Source organism: Corapipo altera, unplaced genomic scaffold (genome assembly GCF_003945725.1).
Source record: "Corapipo altera isolate COAL_440 unplaced genomic scaffold, ASM394572v1 67, whole genome shotgun sequence".
Classification (NCBI taxonomy): domain Eukaryota; kingdom Metazoa; phylum Chordata; class Aves; order Passeriformes; family Pipridae; genus Corapipo; species Corapipo altera.
Window position 1 is genome coordinate 5,938,150 of NW_020884906.1, and position 17,790 is coordinate 5,955,939.

The following is a 17,790-nucleotide window of genomic DNA, read 5'->3' on the forward strand; positions in this document are numbered from 1 at the left end:
TGGCTTGAGCCACTGTGGACTTATCCTAGATCCCCAAGATGCCCAGTAGTGGTAGAGCACCAGACTTCAGTAACATAGGAAGGTGCTTTCAGATTCCTCTTCCAACAACCAAACTCTCACAGCTTGATAAAGACCAGTCAAACAGGATAATGGTTCCACTTGATCAATTAACTCTGGGTTTGATTGCATGTCATTTATTTCAGTATTGTACAGTGAAGCTTGAACAGCTGTGTGGAAAAACACTTAGTTGTTGGTTTGTTTTTTCTTTCTTCTTACATAATATAATTTAAAAGTGGTAAATACACAGTATTTAAACTTGATACACCTGATAAAGTTAAATGCATAATAAAGGGGTAGGAATGAAACACAAGCCTTGGTCATTAAACAAACAGTATAAAAATCAGCAATATTTCAGGACCTTAGAAAAGAAACAGATCAATTGCCTGATAGGTAAGAGGGGACCACCATGAAAAACTACCCAGACAAGAGGCCTGGTTTCCCCTTAGCACTTTCCTGTGTGCTTTCAGAGCCAAAAAGGCTTAGTACCCAGCAATAAGCTCCCAGTCAGCACTGGGCTTGCTTGAAAGGAAGGGAATTGGGGAAATCAAGCTACAGCCCAGTTCCAAGGCACAAGCAAAATGTTCACTATAAGAAGAAAGCCAGCGTTACTACTAAGGAACAGCAGCTGGGGAACTGAGCAGGTTTATATACACAGGACAGCTTCTCTACAGGTCATGCATTTAGAGGGATCCTCCTCACATGGCCAAGGCTTTGTGCTTTCAATAGAGCTGACCAACAAGAAAAATCTACATCGCATTTCCTTCAGAAATGTGCCTTTGGCTGCAGCCCTGGGGGAGCTGGCACTGAGGGACACTCGGTTTGGGGAAGTGCTGAGCTTTACATCCTTCAGAACCGAGCCCATGCTGGCCCTAAGACACTGATCTGTGGGAATATCTGAGGCCCCTGTGGGGAGGGGGCATTGAGGAGCTGGTACAGCTCAGTCTGTTGAGAAGCTGTGGTTGCACCAGGCAAACCTGTGTGGTCAATGTAAACTGTCTCAGGAGGCACCCAGCAGATCACAATCAGAGATGGGCAGCACAGAGATCTCTACAACACACCTCTAGCAAACACACCACACATTGCTATGCACTAACTACAAAGACTCAAATCCCCTAGGTTTTTAATTTTTTTTTGGCAGATCAAGTCCATTTGCAGGGTTAGAGAACCAGGCTGCCCACTCACACGCATTTCCACAATGAAAAGTCCTGTTTAGGAAAGGGGGAGCAGGCAGCTGGAGCAGGGCTGGCCCCCAGGTTACCTGTTTGGTTTTCCCATAGCTGAAGCTGCAGGGCTTTGGCATAGCCTTGGACTAAAATGGGAGGAAAACAGTGCGTGTCTTATGGCTCCAAACTCCATAGTATTGCTCCTAAACCACAAACTGTCTTCACTGGCTCTGGAGACAGGCCAGCAGCACAATGTTTCCATAATAAATTGCAATTTAGGGGGAACATCACTTCAGGTGATCAAAAGGTGTAAGGGACAGTTTGTGTAGGCACCTGCACCCTTGCTAACACCGTCCTGGCTTTAACAAACACCCGTCCTAACCAGGAATTACCAGGCCAGGTCTGACTGCAGTGGGGCCAAGGACCTCAGAGCACTGCTGCTTGTGCTGCCCAGGATCAAGGAAGACAAGGGGACAGTCACTTCCTAAAGGCAGGGCATCCATGGCCAGGGTTAGCAGGCCATTAATCACAATACTTGGGTGTCTCCTAGTGCCTTCTTCCTGAGGGCAAAGAACTAAGCCTTAGCAGTCCCTTAGAAGCTTGGGAGACTCGAATCCTCCCCCTCTGTCAGGCACACCATCACTTTAAATGCCTCATTCAAGGTCACACAGCCACATCAGACTGAGAAGAGATCAGACTTTTCCCCCCTTCCCAGTCCCACACTCCATCCACTAAACAACTGTACTTACCGTGACCCCTTTCCTCAGGCAAACCTTGACTCCTCTCCAGGAGGAGTCTGTCGTTCTCCAGCTTTGTCCAAGCACAGAGAACTTGGGGAAGTGTGTCTGGACACCAGAGTCTCTCCCACCACATGATAGGTTATTATTTTTTTACAAGCACCACAAATAATCAGAGTAATCTGACTGAAGGTGAAAGAGCTCTTCATAAGAAACAATCTATGAATTAGGTACACACTTAATTTACTAACAAGCCTCTGATCCACAGGCATTCACAAATTACTGGTAACGAGCTGGCAAAAATACATAGCATTGGCCCCAGAATCCAGATTAAGAGTTGGGAAAACAAAAGTTTCTTTGAAAATTACTAGCTAATCTGAATATTTCATTAAGATTCTAAGCAAGCCCTAAGTCTATACTTAAAAAACAGCATAAGTTGTATTATTTTTAGTTGTAGTAAACCATGTAATGTACATGGAAGTGAAGGATTTTACCCTGAATTTTATATTTAATAATATATCTACCTAGATCAAGTAAAATATTTAGAAACAAACTGTTAGTGCTTCCTCTATTGTTCAAAACATTTAGCTAAACACCACCTTTCACTCATATTTCTGCAGCAAAAATAGTTCAAACTGAACTTAAGCCCTTAAATACCTTTTCCTTTCATATACTGAATACCTAACTTACCAAGTCCTGGTCACACCAAGGCCTTTGGAAAGGTGTTAATTACCTGTGGAGGTAATTAACCTCACTTTCTGAACGTCCTGAAGATGCTGCTTAATACAACTTGGCTCACAAAGGTAGGCATTCTGTAAAAAGCTGAAAGGGTGGGTTTTTGCTTTGTTCCCATGCAGTTAAAAAGGTGTCAATTAAAAACAAACCAGAAGGACAAGGAATAGATGCAACAACATTCCCAGTAGGTCGTGAACTCTCAAAGTGCACACGTGTGGTTTTACTGCTGTGGATCCACTTGGCAAAAGCTTCACCCTTCTGAGTGTGCCCACGATGGGCACACAGACCTCTGGGACGCTGGCCTTAGTCCCTGGAAATTACTTGGCATTAAAACCAGCTAAAAGCAGTTCCAAACATGCATTTTTGTTGGACTGCTTTGGGTTGTTCATTTTTTTTGCGCAAAGCTCTGTCGCTGCTCAGCACGACCAGCTCACCTCTGTGGCACCAGCCAGCGCCTCTCCCACAAGAAGTCAGCGGTCCAAGTGGTCAGAGATGCTCCATGTTGATGGCAAACAGTCGAATGTCTGATAACATGCTGCTATGTGAGCTCTACATCCAGCATTATACTGAGATAGCGCCGTGTCATGCTGTGTTTGGCGTGGGCTCTGTCAACCTTGCTCAGCCCCAGCTGCACACTTTGTGACGTGCCCTGGATTGAGTTGCTCAACAGAACCATAAAGTCGATGTTCATGAAAGAAGTTCCTCCTCTCCCACGTTGGGCAAGTCGTTGCATTTCAGATTATCTTCACTGCCTTGTTTCCTGTTTTCAAAGGAAATAAAAGGGCTGCTGGGTGGCTCAGAGAAAGGCAAAGCAGGCAGTGAGACACCAGTGTGTGCCCCTTCCCTGCCGTGGGACCTTTGGGACCCTGAGCACGTGTCATCTCCCCCCAGCTCCCACATAACAGGCTGGAAGTGCAATAAAAAGATGCTTTTCATCCCATCAGAAGAGCAAGATATTCCATGCCAAAAAAATCCCATAAAGCAGTTACTGATCAGACAGAGGGGGTGTGAATGTCCCAGTCATGGCCCCCATGAAAGATTCAAAGCCCATCTATTCAGTTTCTCCTCCAGAGCAGTGAGATAAGCTAAAAATGTCTTTTTGGGACGGTGACACTTACGGCAGCAGGTTCCCAGGGGAAGACAACGACCGCTCCTCCCTCTTGCTCCCCTCAAATGGGTTCCCAAAGGATCGCTTCCGGATCATCGTCTTAACCAAGATCTGCAAAACCAGAACGGAGTTCATCAGGGATGCTTTCCTTCATTCAAGAGCAACAGGAACATCCAACCCTCATGACCAAGTAGTTATTAGAACTAGGGAAAACAAGTAAAAATTGTCTTTTTAAAAAACTCCCAACAAACCAAAACCAGAAGGAAGTATGTTTGCAAGTCTCCAGCTGCTTAATACAGGGGCTGTATCCTCATCTGACACCCATGCAGATGAAGCCACACTAGGTGTGAGAGGCTAGAAGAGAACAAATCCAAGTCTGGGAAGATTCTTTCCCCCCAGAAGAAGGTATTACCGATTACTGCAAATTCCCAGTTGCCCATGGTTACCTGGCAGAAAAATTCATTGGAAAGGGAGAGGGGAAGGAAGGAACCAGCGCAATTTTGCCTTAACATTCAGCAAAACCAAACTGAAAAGCTGACCATTTGTCTAGCTCTGGCTGCAAAACACAAAGTTACCCAGCATCAGAGACTGCTGGGAACACAGAAGTGTCAGGGCATCCCAGGCATCCCCCAATTTGTTTTGCTGGTGGGAGCAGACAACAAGGTGAGCAGCACTGGATGCTGCCTCAGCAGATTCATCCTGCTCTGGGGACCCCTGGCTTCATTTGATGTTGCTTCTTGTCCCTCTGCTTTCTTCCTTTGTTCATCACTGCAGCTTGAGAGCCCTTCTGTGTCCAAAGGGGAAGGCATTTTATGGGAGAGTTGAAGCCACATGAGTGAATCTCGTACTGGAGTGTTAATGCTTGCACTTGGCTGCACAAAGATCAGGCCCCAGAGGGTAATTTTGAAGAACAAATGCAAATGTGAGAATACCAGATCTGCCTGGAGGCAGTGCGATATTTAAGAGGCAAGAGCCTCATTAAATCTCACTTGCCTTGAGCTGTGCTAAAACCACCTGGATTTCAATAGGGCCAGGAGCACCGAGCCCACTGAACAAGTCACCTCTGAACAGGAAAAAGGGGGGAAATCCCTCATCAGTGGTGATCTCATTAGAGCAACATCTGCTTTTTCAGCCTGAGCAGCACAAGGCACATTTGCATATTAACAGTGGTAAACGAGACTTCTGCAGGGTACTGAAGAGGAAGGAGCTCCAGACATGGGGCCAGATGTGGGCACAGCAATGAGATGGAAAAAGGGCTTCAAAGGGAGACCTGTACTTCAAAATATCACAGCCTGGGTGTCTACAGGCAGATAACACTGTGCCAGGGAACTGTGAATGGTCGCTCGCTGTTTCTCCTCACGAGGGCTGGCGGCACCCAAAGACATCATTAGGTTCAAAACCCACAAGAATTTCACTTTCCACACAGGGCAGGGTTACACTGTCTTTCTCACCACCACAGGGGGTTGCAAAGAATAAAAATATGAGCTTGAAAAGAGATGAGATGAAGTCACCAAGAATAGCTCTAGGCGGGGGCTGGCGCATGTTGTGGCCCAGATAAAATCTCCATCCTGGGGAGCTCTCACAGCCCCTATGGCTGGACAGGCAGGACAAGGCAGGAGCTCCTCATGCCTGGCCAAAACACCTGCTCCTGGCTGCAGGCAGGTTCTGGACCAGATGCTTTTTTGCCCTGAGCAAATACAGTGATATTTGGACAGCCAGCTCAAGCGTGGAGACTGGCAACACACTGATAGTGCCCTTTGGGACTGCTCTGGAATATTCCCCCACATATGGTACAGCCACCTCCAGCAAAATGCTGAGACCCTGAAGACCCTGAGATGGTGAAGTGCCTTGTAGCACTTCTTTCCGAGACAGGGAAGGTCTTTACTCTAATCCTGCCCAATGCTTTTGCCCCTCAGCAGCAACCTCCAGCTGCTCAGGACCACCCTGGCAGGCAGCGTGGACCCTGGTGTGCATCCACAGACCATCAACCCCTTCATACTCACCACGGTAGCCAGGCTGGGGATGTGCTTGACTGAATTCTCCACCTCCTCTTCCGTCACCTCGACAAGGGTGCAGTTCTCATCCTCCGTGGGCAGCAGCTCCGCTCCGTTCTTGGTGACCCAAGGGTGCAACTTCAATTAATAACACAGCCTGTCAGGAATGATTTCCTCTTTTTCATAACTCAAACAGCATAAGCCTGGCAAACGCATCTCCTTGCCCAAGCTATGGCCCCTACGTGCTCCTGAAACACCAGGGAGCAGGGGAGAGATGTGCCATCTCCCTGGTGAGCCAGCTCACCCCGGCACCGCCAGGAACAGCTCAGTCTGTGGTGTGGCTCATACGGAGCCAGCACTGGCCCCATCTACACAACCAAGACATAACCTTGGTGACCTGCAGCCCTGGGCATCTCAGTGAGTTTTAGGAAGAAAGACCTATTTTCAGTCTCATCTTATGGATGAGACAGCACCAAGAGACAGGAATTACTTATTCCAGACGAGCAGCAGTGATGGGGAGACCCACCGAGCCCTAGTCTTGGATCTGGATTAATCCACGACGGAAGGCAGAACCCCTCTTTGTCCTTGCCCACACACCTGGTGACTTGGACGGCTGCAGGAGGAGCACAAAATGGTTCAGCAATTCCCCCGCAATCCTTTCCCCCTACCTGAGTCTCCTCCATCCTCTCAGCTTCTCGCCCCTTCCGGGCTCCCGCAGGGGCGAAGGACCAGAAATCTCCTGCGAAAGGCTGTTGCACAGTACTTTCCTGGTAGCAGAGGAAATACTGTACTCAGGGGATTTCCTTTTGCCTGTGGCTTCTCTAGGCACCAAAGGTCCCAAAGCTGAGCAGGTCCCGGAGCAGGGGAAGGTGCTGGGACTTACCTGCCCGGGGGCCCTGGGCACAGGGGGAGGACCTAGCCTGGCGCGATCAAACTGACTCCCGAAAAAAGCCGAGCAAGGAGAACCCAACAGAAGTGAAGCCACAGCCACCACTAGGGGGTAGGGTCAGTACCTTGATTTCTGGGACCGAAATCCGAGATTCAGGATTTTTATCCAACATCCGTGTAATCAAATCCTTCAGGAAGTCCGTAACTTCTGGCCTGTGGAAAGAAGGGAGAGATGAGATGGGGAAGGGGATGGATGCTGCCTCTGCTCTTCACCTCAGTGCCACTGTGGGCCTTTCTGGGCAGATTGGGGCTGAACTCCTGCCCTGGCAGGGATGCAGCTCCAGGTCCTTGTGCATCCAGGTGCCAAGCAGTCCCTCCTCCTCATATCCCCCAGGGAAGTAAAACATCTCCTTTTGAGGCAATCTGAAAAATGATCCCACATGTACAGGGCTGGGAGAGCCCAATACCAGCTCCAGCCAGGCTAAAACCCAACAGGCAGTAACTGCAGAGGTTAATCCATTCCCCCAAACACCTCTGCAACTTCAATTGCTCCTTCTTCGGCAACTGCAAACCAGGAGTTGTTGCCTTCATGTTTAATGCAAAGGACATTTCCAGGTTCAAGGCCAACAGAAGGGCTCAGAGCCTGACTTTTGCAAAACCACAGCAGAGCAGGACCAGCCCTACTCAGGCACTGCCTGAGTTGTAAAGTAAGGATTGATGGGTTGTTTTTATTTTTGAGTACTTACTGGTCTGGGAACTCCAACGTTTGGGTCTTGATTTTATTGTGTAAGCTCAGGATCCTTTCATCCATAAAAGGGCACTATCAAAGAAAAACAGAAATGAGGAAAGCAATGACCTCTGTTAAGAGGCAGCAGTGGGGCAGCCAGAGGGGCATCAGGATCTCACAGGGTTTGAAGGAGAGCAGGAATCCAGTTATAGGGAAATTCCAAAAGATTTCCTATTGTATCAATGTCTACTTTTAAATGCAGTGAAAATAACATTTGACCAAAAACTACCAATTACTACAAGAGCTTTCCTAAAAAATCTGCCCAGGCACAGAATTTTTTCACTTGGAGAAAAAGAGAACACAGCCCTTTTGGCTGCATCCATCCTGGGGACAGGTAGAGGTTCCTTATTTCCGTCCACATATCCCCATCTCCACTTGGCTCAAACAGGGATGTGGGGTGCCCATCCCACCATGTACCTGGAACATGGGAGGCACTCACCAAACCCCCCAGAACACCAACAGCACTGAAAAATCCATGTCATTACCTGCCCAAACACGAAGCAGTACAGCGTGATCCCCATGGCCCAGACATCCAAAGCCTGCAGAGCGAAGAAAGCCCAGTTAGATCTACAAGAGACAGTGTGTGTGAGGAAGACTAGTCCAAAACCCCTCAAATTGCTGTTAAATACCTTTCCAGAGAAAATTTTCCTGGTTTCTGAGAGCGTCTCTGGGGCCATGAAGGCAGGGGTGCCTACTGTGTTGGTTAAGAGGGCATCAGCTCCCTTGAACTCGTTGCTCACTCCAAAGTCAGCGATCTTGACGTGCCCATCTTCCCCCACGAGGAGGTTGGAAGGTTTAATATCCCGATGGATTATCTTCTGATAGTGCACTGCAGCCAAAGGGAAAACAAGTGATGCAGCAGCAGCACAACAGCACCGCACACCAGCCGAAAGTCCAAATCCCATCCTTTTTGCAGAGACACTTACAGTATTCAATGCCCTTGATCAGATCCTGGAAGTAGAACCGAGCCTGGTCCTCGCTGAGAGGTTTCAGGGTTGGGATTTCCATCACGGGGCTGCAAAGGAAACAGAGAATGGGATTCATTCTCCATCTGGATGTGCCAAAACAGGTCCTGGAGGCTTTGCCACAGTCTGGTGACAGCACACAACACCAAACACAGGCACATACAGGATGTACACAGCTGTAACTACCTTGGGGAGACACAACCCAAACCTGTCGGAGCCCCACCATGAACCTCCCTATCACCTCTGCACCCCATACCCACCTCAGGTGGCTGAGCTGTGCCACCCACAAACCTGTCTCATGTTCATGCATTAGTAGGTTTAAATCTGGAATTCAGTACTCACCCCTGCTTCACCAGTTCAAACACTGCAACGCAAGAGAGAAGGTGATTACGGATTGCTTACAGGGTAGAGCTCCTCCGAGCACAGTCTCAGCACAAAAGCAATTATTTTAATGACAAAAATTCTAAAAATAATGTGTTATTTTTAAAAAGGAGATGCCGTCTTATGCAAGGCACGTGGCATTTGGGTTGCTCCCATTTTCAGTTAAGGGGATGCTGCCAACTGCCTTCTCAGTGCTGCAGCCTCAGCATCGTGAAGTGCCCTCCATGGCACACTAAAACCCTCAGTTTGCCACCAAAAAGTCCCAGCCCATGCCCTGAGCAAACCTCTGCACTTGGCCATGAAGGCATGACACACTCCTCCAGTAGTACAGGCTGAACATAAATGATGAAATAGAAATAACGCCTCCAAAAGTGTATATTTGCATCAAGCAAACCACTGTGGTGTGCCAGACAGGGTGGGAAGGGGCTCATTTGTGCTGTGGATAATTAACTTGTGCCTTGTTCTCGAAACCAAACAAATAAAACTACTTTCTATCAGCCTGGTTTCAAAGCTGACAATAATCAATGCTGGTGCCTTTCATGGCAAAGCATGTCCTGACATTGAATTAAAACCAATAAAGTGCTATAAAGCACTCCTATCTCCCTTCACAACCCAGACTGCATCCCCTTTGCTCCTCTAGAACATCCAGGCTATACTCACGGAGAAGGACAGACCCAACCCCACATGCAGCCACCCCAAAAGACAGCAGGAACCTTTTCCCCCATCCCTCTGACCCCCCGGGGGCAGTGAGCAGTTACCCATGTACAGGTGGTCCTCACTGGGGTCATCCAGGACCTGCCCAAAGAAGTAGAAAGGCAATTAAACAGCACCAAAAAAACCCCTTGCAAAATAAACATTGTGATATTTTATTTAGCAACCATCTCAATTCTGCACCATCTGCACCATCAGCACGGTCTGCTCATCTCCGAGCTTCTACCCACAAGGGTGGGGAAAAAAAAAGGAGGACAGAGATGTAGCTGTACTTCAAGGAAGCAAATATTTAAAACACACAGGAAGCATCATCTGACTCATGAGCCAAATAAACTCCAGCCTGCACATCCTTAATTCTTGATTTTCTGGACCATTTCATACAGGCAGTGGGCGGAGGGCAAGGCAGCTGCACTGTTAAACCCACAGAAACATCAGTTCTTTCCCAAAACCCATCTGAGCACTTGTTTCCTCCAAGGAAGCAACATTTTTCTGCATTTCCCTTCTGGACAGGGAAGAAAAAAAATCATCTTTTGGGAGATGAGAATAAAAAACCTTTTAAACCAAGGAAAAGACAAGTCTCCCAAAGGCAGGGCTTCCCATGACCATCTCCCCTCTGCGGTAGCTTCCCTCCACCCCCTCAGGATGAATTTTGGGAAGGGGTTGGTCAGCACTTACCTCCACCAGCTTCACCACGTTGGGGTGGTCCAGCTTCTTGAGGATGGCAATCTCCTGGTAGACCTGCTCGATGGGCCCTCTGGGCTGCAGGCAGCCCTCAGAGGCAGCTTTGGCCCCACGGGGCGGTGGGCGGCCTGTGGGAAAAGGCAAAAATGGGGTGTCCAGTCAGGATCAATCCCCTGGGGACCTCAAATCATCCTCCACCCTAAAGGTTTTGTGCCACTTACGGGGGAAGCCTGCCTGCCTCATCAGCTTCTTTTTGGAGAGAACCTTCATTGCCTGCAAGAGGGGAACAAATGTGGAATTTGGGGCAAATCAAGGACAAAATGGGGCTGGTGGGATGGGGCTGGCACAGGGGGTCAGCTGGAAGGGAATCCATCCCAATCCCATCTGCCCTGCTCCAGGGCCATGCACTACTCACATAGTAGGTGTTATCATCCTCATTGTAGGCCAGCTTCACCACCCCATAGGAGCCCTGGAGAGAAGCACAGCCATGGGGCACCAGTTAGGGACAATTCGAAAGAACCCACATCACCAAACCGGGCTCTGGACTCCTCCACAAACCCACCCCCACTGGGATCACAGAGCAATGCTGGGAGGAGTGGGGTGTACAGTCTGACATCACACCAACAGCAAAGAAAAGCTTCAAATGCCCCATTTCTTGTGAGGGAGGGGGCAGGAAAATTAATAATAATTTTAAAAATATACAATTCAATCCACACCACTCAGAACCGACCGGGGCAACAAAGAGCTGCTGTGGTGAGTGGCTGAACTCATTGGCTGGAAAATGAAAGTGAGCCCAATACCCTCCCACCCCAAATTCCCCTATCGCACCCCAAAAGCATCCAATATTCACCTTTCCAATCTCATCCTTCAGCTTGTACTGGTTGAGCTGCACACAGTCCTGTGGGAAGAGAGGGGGGGTTAGACATGAGCCACAAAAACACTCAGGTTCGCTCTCCTCCTTTTAAATCTCCAGCAAAACTTTCTCTGCAAACTCACCCCTTGTCCTGCTCTGCCTGGGCACCCACGTGGGGCTGGGCAGCTTTGATTCATGAGCCACACACGTTGGTGTGTTTATATATGTTTAATTGCTAATGTTAATGATACTGACCACTCACGTGGAACGAGAGCGCGCGATGGGCTGGGAGAGCCCGGGGGTTTAATGCTGGCGACTTGGCGCTGAGTAATTTTATTTCTTCTGGACAGAGCAGCTGCTTGCTGCCTGTTTTCTGTCAGGCTGGGGGCAGGCAGGGCTGTTTTCTCTTTAGATCTCAGTGGATCTCTCTGGTTTTTTATTTTTAAGGAGGAGAGAAAGAGAAGCACGGTAAGCTCCTGGCTTCCCCAAAACGCAGCCGTGAGAGCTGGTGGCATCAGCAAAAGGCACAAAACAGTGAGTTGGAGGTCTCAACTTCCTAAGGGATGTCCCCATGGCCCAGGATGGACTGGGATGTCCCACTGCCTCCTGCCACACATATGCAGACAAAAAAACAAACGGAAGCAACACTGTGGTGGGGAAATCCAGGAGGGCAGGGGCAGGACAACCACGGGAGCAGCATTTACCCCCTCACCTGCAGTCCCGTGATGGACACGCGGTTGGACTCCACCGTGGGCCGCCGTGGCAGCCGCGGGGAGGAGTGTGGGGACGTCACGGGGGAGTAGGGCAGGGATGGGTAGATGAAGCGTTCGCTGGCGCCGTCGCCGTTGCCGGGCGAGCGCGCCGGCTGCGGCCGCTCCTGCAGGGACAGCTTTCGGCCAGAGAGGTGCAGCTTCCGGCCATCCCCGAAGCCCTCGCTGCCGGGCACGTCCATCTCCTCCTCGCTCGTGCTCGCCGTGGCGTCGTACTCAGTCACCACGATGAGCGAGGCCATGCCGGCGCGGCGGGGGCTCAGCGCCGGGGGGTCCCGCAGCGCCGCGGGGGCTCGGCCACAGCCTCCGGCACGGCAGAGGGGCCACGGGGCGGGCGAGATCCCGGGGACACGAGGCGGTGTGGGGTGGGCGACGGCCTCATCCTGGCCATGCTGCCACGGGGAGGTGTCCCTGCAAACACAGGGTGGGTCAGCCAGGCTTCCCTGGAAAGCAGGATTTCCTCCCACCAGTCATTGCTCTACAGATTGATTTATTCAGTCCGTGGAGAATGGTAAAGCCAGGGGCAGTGGCACACGATGGCACTGGGGATGTGTGCCCACCCTGCCAAGGAGCAGACCCCAGGCTGGAGACAGCCTCAGCCCCAAGGCTGCTGCCACTGCTCCTTCCACTCTTTTTATTTAAACACTTCCAGGAAATAACAATTCCATCATCTCCACTACAGAAATACCCCAAGGTGTTATTTTACAGCTTGCGCTACAGTGGCATAAATATTGTTGAGTTCCCTACTTTAGTGCTTGGAGCAGGCACATCTCTGCCAAACATCCCCCAAAGGAAGCTGTTCAGGGGCACAGGGACCCACTTACCAACCATGGGGTGCAGGATCACACCCCCCCAGCTCACGCCCTCTTCCCACAGCTTGTCATTGCCAGTGATTTCTCTTCCTCGCCCCAGGTTCCCTTGTGGCCTTCTGCGCAAAACTTAGGTCCCTGGACCTTGAGATAAATGAGAAAACTGTTAGCAACAAAGAATTAAAAAAATCAAATAATGAAATAATAATTTTAAAAGGGGGAAAAATGGTCTTAATTGACACGTGCTGCAGCAGCCAGGGCAGTTCGATGGGTGATTGGCTGTAAACCATCACTCTTCCCTGCTGCAACACTGATGCTGTTTTTAATTTCTAGGTTAACAAGTTGCTGCAGAAAGAAGAGAAAAAAAATATCCTGAAACAACCAGCCCTGAAGCAGGAACAGGGTCTGAGGCGTTTTTCTGCCTGGTTCCCACACCTCGACGAGGCGGCCGGTTAAAATTAGCTCCACTCATCTCCATTGAAGTTTCCGTGATGCACCCGCACCACAACCACTGTGAATCAGCCCAGCAGAAATTATGGGTCAAGTACAGAAATCAAATCGTCTCCCCCGTCCTCGAGGCTTCACAATGGCCTAATTGCTGTTTTCAACACCAATCTATAAACCGGAGCCTTTTTGCCCAAGTGGGATCAGCCTGGAGCTAAAGCCAACCCGGCACTGCTTGGCTGCTTTGAGGCATGGAGAAGCACAGGGATGGGGAGGCTATAAATAAGCCAATAAACAGCAACAAGGACAAACTATTTCAGAAACGCCGCATTTGGTGGGGCTGAATCCGCTCCTGGACGGGGTTTTGCTGGATGAGAGAGCTGGGAGCCACCAGCCAAGCCAAATTCCCCCTCGGCGCTCCTGGCAGCCCACGGCAGAGTGTTTTAATGCACTCCCAAATGGATTAAAACAAACAGGCAGGCCCCCCCATTCATCCTGAATCCACAGGGATGCATCTCGAGGCCAGTTGCCATTTGCCTGGCTTGCTGTGGGCACCTCTCCAGCGGGCACATATAAATAGCTGCCCCTGAAGCCGGAGCCGATCCCGAATGCTGTGCCCTGTACCCTCACCGGGCACCGCGGCCGCACCAAAAAAGGCAGCTCATCAGGGCAGCCCCGGGATGAAGCCATCCCAGGAACATCACTGGCAGCAGCACCGGTCCCCAGCAGTGGCACAGCACTGCTAGGCATCCCACTGCTAGGATGCCCCCCGAGCATCCAAATTTCCAAGGATTCCTGCTAAACTTTGCCAGGCTAGAGCAAAACTGAGTTATGAAGTCTTGTCACACTTAAGAGCTGAGCGTGTCCTGGCCGGCGGGAGTTAATTGGCTTGACCAGGATAAACATATCAAGTCTGATTAATTCAAGCAGGCTTCCCCAGGCTCTGTAAACAGGCTAAAAGTCGTCCAAGCCCCATCATAACATTGGCTGGAGTGGAAAATCTGAGGGGTTTTCCCTTTGCATGTGTGCAGAGGGTCAGAGGACAGGGTTTTGCAGACACTGTCCTGTGAGATGACACCTTCCCCAGAAGAAACCCAAAAGTGGGGTCACACTGTTGAACACAGCCCTGTTATCCTTAATAAGCACATCAGGAGGCTGAGGAGGAGGAGGTGGAGGAAAACAACCGTATCCCCAGCCAGAGGGAAAAGTGAAGTAGCTGGGATGGGGGGGGAATAAACCCAAAGAGGGGAAATACAGCCTGGAGGCTCTGGCTTCACCAACCCATCCGGGTCCTTGCCTGGGGAAAAGCAACACATTCTGGTATGAACTCCAGCAGATCCTTATGTAAAAGGGAGCAGCACATGCCCACAAAATCCTCAGGAAATATAACAGCCTGGTGTATAGGAATGATTTATCGGCACAGCTCTTGGCTGCAATCCATATATAACCCATAGCGGCTGCAGCAGGATTATCGAAGCAATCAGTCTCGCATCTAATTCAGCAAGGAGAGGGATATTAAAATGAAAAGAGGTCTGTGAAGCCCTGGCAGCAGCTCTGCCTCTTGCTCAGTGCCCACATGGCTTAAGCGGAAATGAATGGGAGTGAAATCGGCCCCCACGAGAGTGAAGTGATTCCACAGCCCCCTCGGGCCGCCCCAGCTCTGCTGTGAGCGCCTGGTCTCTGCCTGGATCCTGCCTGCTTCCTGCTGGGATGCAGCCACCCCCGGATGGGAACACGCCGACCGATTTTTGGGGAGTGCAGAGGATGACACCTTGCAGCCAGCACAAGATTTAAATGGGAGCATATGGATGCCTCAGCCTGCCCTTCCCTCCCTGGAGCTGCTTCTCTACCCACATGCAGGGCAGGTGAAGTGCCATGCACTCACTTCCCCCCTCCACGTGCTTCCCTGTGGCAAGGCCAGACACAGTGTCAGGATCAGACCCTCCCAAGGCAGGTCAGCAGTGACACCTCCATCCATCCTTCCTTGGGAGTCAGCTCCCACACTGCAAAACAAGCTGCTCACAAAACTGAATTCAAACCACCTAAACCAGGGCAGATTTTACTCACAGAGGATCCTCCCCTGCTGCCACTGAAGGTCTGTGGTTAAAAGCCAACTGGGGCCAGCCTGGGGCAGTTATTGGTCTCCCTGGGCTGAGTCCAGTGGCTATTTTGCTTTCCCTGGTCACGGTCAGCGGTGGAAGTGCCCGTGCCAGGAGTGGCGTCATCTGCAGCAATGGGGGCATCGATCACAGTTTCCCTTCCTACGGGTGAGTGCAGACCTTGCCAGAAATATATTAGTCACTGTAGTATACAAAGACCATATGCATCCCCACCTGACTTTTAATGGGAAAAAAAATCTCTCAGCTGCTTCCCTAGAAGTCAGAGGACACCCAAAATTATGAGATACTGGAAACAGGCACCAGGCCCCATCTACACTCAGCCCCTGTGCCGAAGCAGAGAAGCTTTTCATCATCCATGGGGCGAACAGAAGAGCCTCTTGTGCTGCCTGGCCCATCCAACACCAGGGAAAGAACTGGGGAAAAAATGCAAAGCCAGGCTGGGAGCACTGTAGTGGGGTGAAACCCAGAGGCAGGTTTCAATAGGAGTCACAAAAACATCTTTACCAAGATTTTTTATAATCTTGAGGATTAAGCAATATATAATGAGTATCCCAAGACAAGAGTGTAAGCTCCAGACATTGCATTTGAGCACGGGCTGGGACAAGCTCAGGCCACCACCATCAGCTTGTCCAGCATTGTCAAACGGCTCCTGGCTTTCCTGGGAACATCAGCTCCAGCCTGCAATGGCCACAAGAGAGGAAAGGAGAGCAGCTCTGCACTTTCTGAATGCCACTTAAAAGACATTAGGGCCGAGCTGAAAGCAAAGCCTCCTCCAAATTACCTCCCTGGAACAGGGTTGATCCATCAGACACCCCTTGTGGCACACTCAGGTATGGGCTTCTGGGATTTGTTGGCTATTTTTCCCAAAAAAAGTGCTGATAGAAAGGGGCCAGGAGAAGGACAGGGCTCCTTCTCCCAGGAGAAGGGCTATCTCTCCAGTTGGGGCCATGAAGGGAACTCCAGTGCCCACAGCTACCACACACGCTCTCCCCAGCACGGTCCCCCTGGCCCCGACGACCACCTAGTCCTGTCCCCAGGGCTGGTTTCTGCCCCTGTAGCATTTCACAGCCGCACAAACAGCCCGCAGTTCCATCACAGCAGCTTCCTGTGGTCATCTCGCTTCTGCTTTTGGTCTTTACCGTCACCTCCACGCTCCTGATGCTCCGTGCCGTGCACGTGGCCACAGGGCTGCATCCCACCTCCTATCCACACTCGGTCACTCGCAGCAACCCAACCTGTGGCTGTTCCTAACGAGACCTGTCCCTTGTACGCAGTTGCTCCACCAGCTACATCTTCTGGCCTTTCATTTGCCCCTTGACCTTAAAAATTCCCCCCTTTTCCCAACCCCACGGCCTATCTTTCCCTGGCACCCCTGGTCCCAGCGCTCAGCCCCCCGCGGGCAGGAGCCCCATGGGGTCTGTGGGACACCCCGCCCTGTCCCATCCCCGCTCCCGGGATGCCGCCGGGTCCCGCGGCGCGTGTCGGGGCCGGCGGGAGCGGGATGTGTGCGGGGCCCGGGCGGCCACGGCGCAGCTCGTGGGAGCGGGATGGGGAAACGACAGCCCCGAGTGCCCGCACAGGCCGGCCCCGAACCCGCGGGGAGCCCCGTCCGGAGGCGATGCCGCTCGCCGCCCGCAGCCCCAGCTCCACCCCGGCTCCATCCCCGGCTCCATCCCGGCTCCGTCCCCGGCTCCGTCCCCGGCTCCATCCCGGCCCCCGCCCGCACGGTCCCTCCGGGCGCGGCTTTGTCTCCGCGGCCGCGGGCGCGTCCCCCGCGCGGGCCCGCCCGGCCTCCCCGCCCGCTCCCGCAGCACCGACCTGGCGGGACGCGCCGCTCCGCCGGGGAGCGGCCCCGCGACCCCCGCAGACCCCGCAGCCCTGGGCCGGAGCGCGGCCGCCCGGCGCCGCCTTCGCTTTCGGTTCCGCTCCGGCGGCGGCAGCGAGGGAGGGAAGGAGGGAGGGAAGGAGGGAGGGAGCGATGGAAGGAGGGAGGGAGGGGAGGGAGGCCCCGCTCCGCCCCGGGGAAGGGCAGGTTTCCCCCCCCGGGGCAGCTGCATCCTGTCCGCCCACCCCCACGCAAGCCGCTCTTGGGGTGGGTTTTGTTCTTTCGTTTACGCATAATTATTATTTTCCGGTTTTATCCCCCCTCGGGCCGCTCTGCCCCGCCTCGCCTCCCCGCGGGATGCAGCGCGGAGCTCCCGCGGTCCCGCTCCCGCTGCGGGCTCCCCTGTCCTGCCTCGGGGGTACAGGAACCCCGCTATCCCTCACCGCCCCTTCCCTCTCCGCCTCTTGCGCGTTTCCAGAGGCTGGGTGCGAACTGGGTTACCTGTGCCAGCTCTCCTGGACCTTCGCTGAGCGGTTTCCCAAATCATCACCTGAAGGGGAGCTTTGGAAACCAGTTGTTTGGGAATGTCACAGCTGCCACTGCCAGGCCATTGCCCCCACCAAACGCAGCCCCCATACGGGTTGCAGCTCTGCAGTGGTGGGACAGAACCCTTTATAATACCCCAGCTTGCACCAGCCCTGGGGAAACAGCCCTTACTTTGTCCATGCAAATTACTTGGCTTTTCTTCTGGAGCACGTT

General features: G+C 51.9%; 1 protein-coding gene and 1 long non-coding RNA gene across 4 annotated transcripts; one reads left to right on the plus strand and one right to left on the minus strand.

The window, feature by feature from the left end:
• Positions 1-174: 174 nt before the first annotated feature.
• Positions 175-17,125, minus strand: CAMKK2 (calcium/calmodulin dependent protein kinase kinase 2). Of its 3 annotated transcripts, XM_027651858.1 has the most exons (18): positions 17,025-17,125; positions 12,658-12,786; positions 11,776-12,244; positions 11,061-11,108; positions 10,626-10,679; positions 10,432-10,483; positions 10,205-10,338; positions 9,577-9,613; positions 8,780-8,801; positions 8,399-8,487; positions 8,102-8,301; positions 7,958-8,011; positions 7,432-7,505; positions 6,811-6,898; positions 6,466-6,564; positions 5,807-5,935; positions 3,814-3,914; positions 175-3,455 (listed from the first exon to the last, which is right to left on the minus strand). In XM_027651858.1, exons 3-18 carry the CDS (start codon positions 12,073-12,075, stop codon positions 3,383-3,385), a joined length of 1,554 nt encoding a protein of 517 aa, XP_027507659.1. In that variant the 5' UTR covers positions 12,076-12,244; positions 12,658-12,786; positions 17,025-17,125; the 3' UTR covers positions 175-3,382. The 3 variants fall into 3 exon arrangements, 2 of the variants coding, with proteins under 2 accessions (XP_027507659.1, XP_027507660.1); XM_027651859.1 differs by lacking the exon at positions 6,466-6,564 and having other exon boundaries at positions 17,025-17,124; XR_003529079.1 differs by lacking the exon at positions 175-3,455 and having other exon boundaries at positions 5,807-5,954.
• Positions 12,175-13,214, plus strand: LOC113951187. Its single transcript, XR_003529080.1, has 2 exons — positions 12,175-12,257; positions 12,976-13,214. It is a non-coding gene; the product is annotated as an uncharacterized LOC113951187 (long non-coding RNA).
• Positions 17,126-17,790: the final 665 nt, after the last annotated feature.

Excerpts from the sequence above, each read along its gene's own strand:
- CAMKK2 (XM_027651858.1), bottom strand. The coding sequence starts at position 12,075 with ATGGCCTCGCTCATCGTGGTGACTGAGTACGACGCCACGGCGAGCACG. Across the intron at positions 7,506-7,957 it reads ACTGCTTCGTGTTTGGGCAG|TGCCCTTTTATGGATGAAAG; the intron begins GTAATGACATGG and ends TTTCTTTGATAG. Across the intron at positions 6,899-7,431 it reads ACGTTGGAGTTCCCAGACCA|GCCAGAAGTTACGGACTTCC; the intron begins GTAAGTACTCAA and ends TTCTTTCCACAG.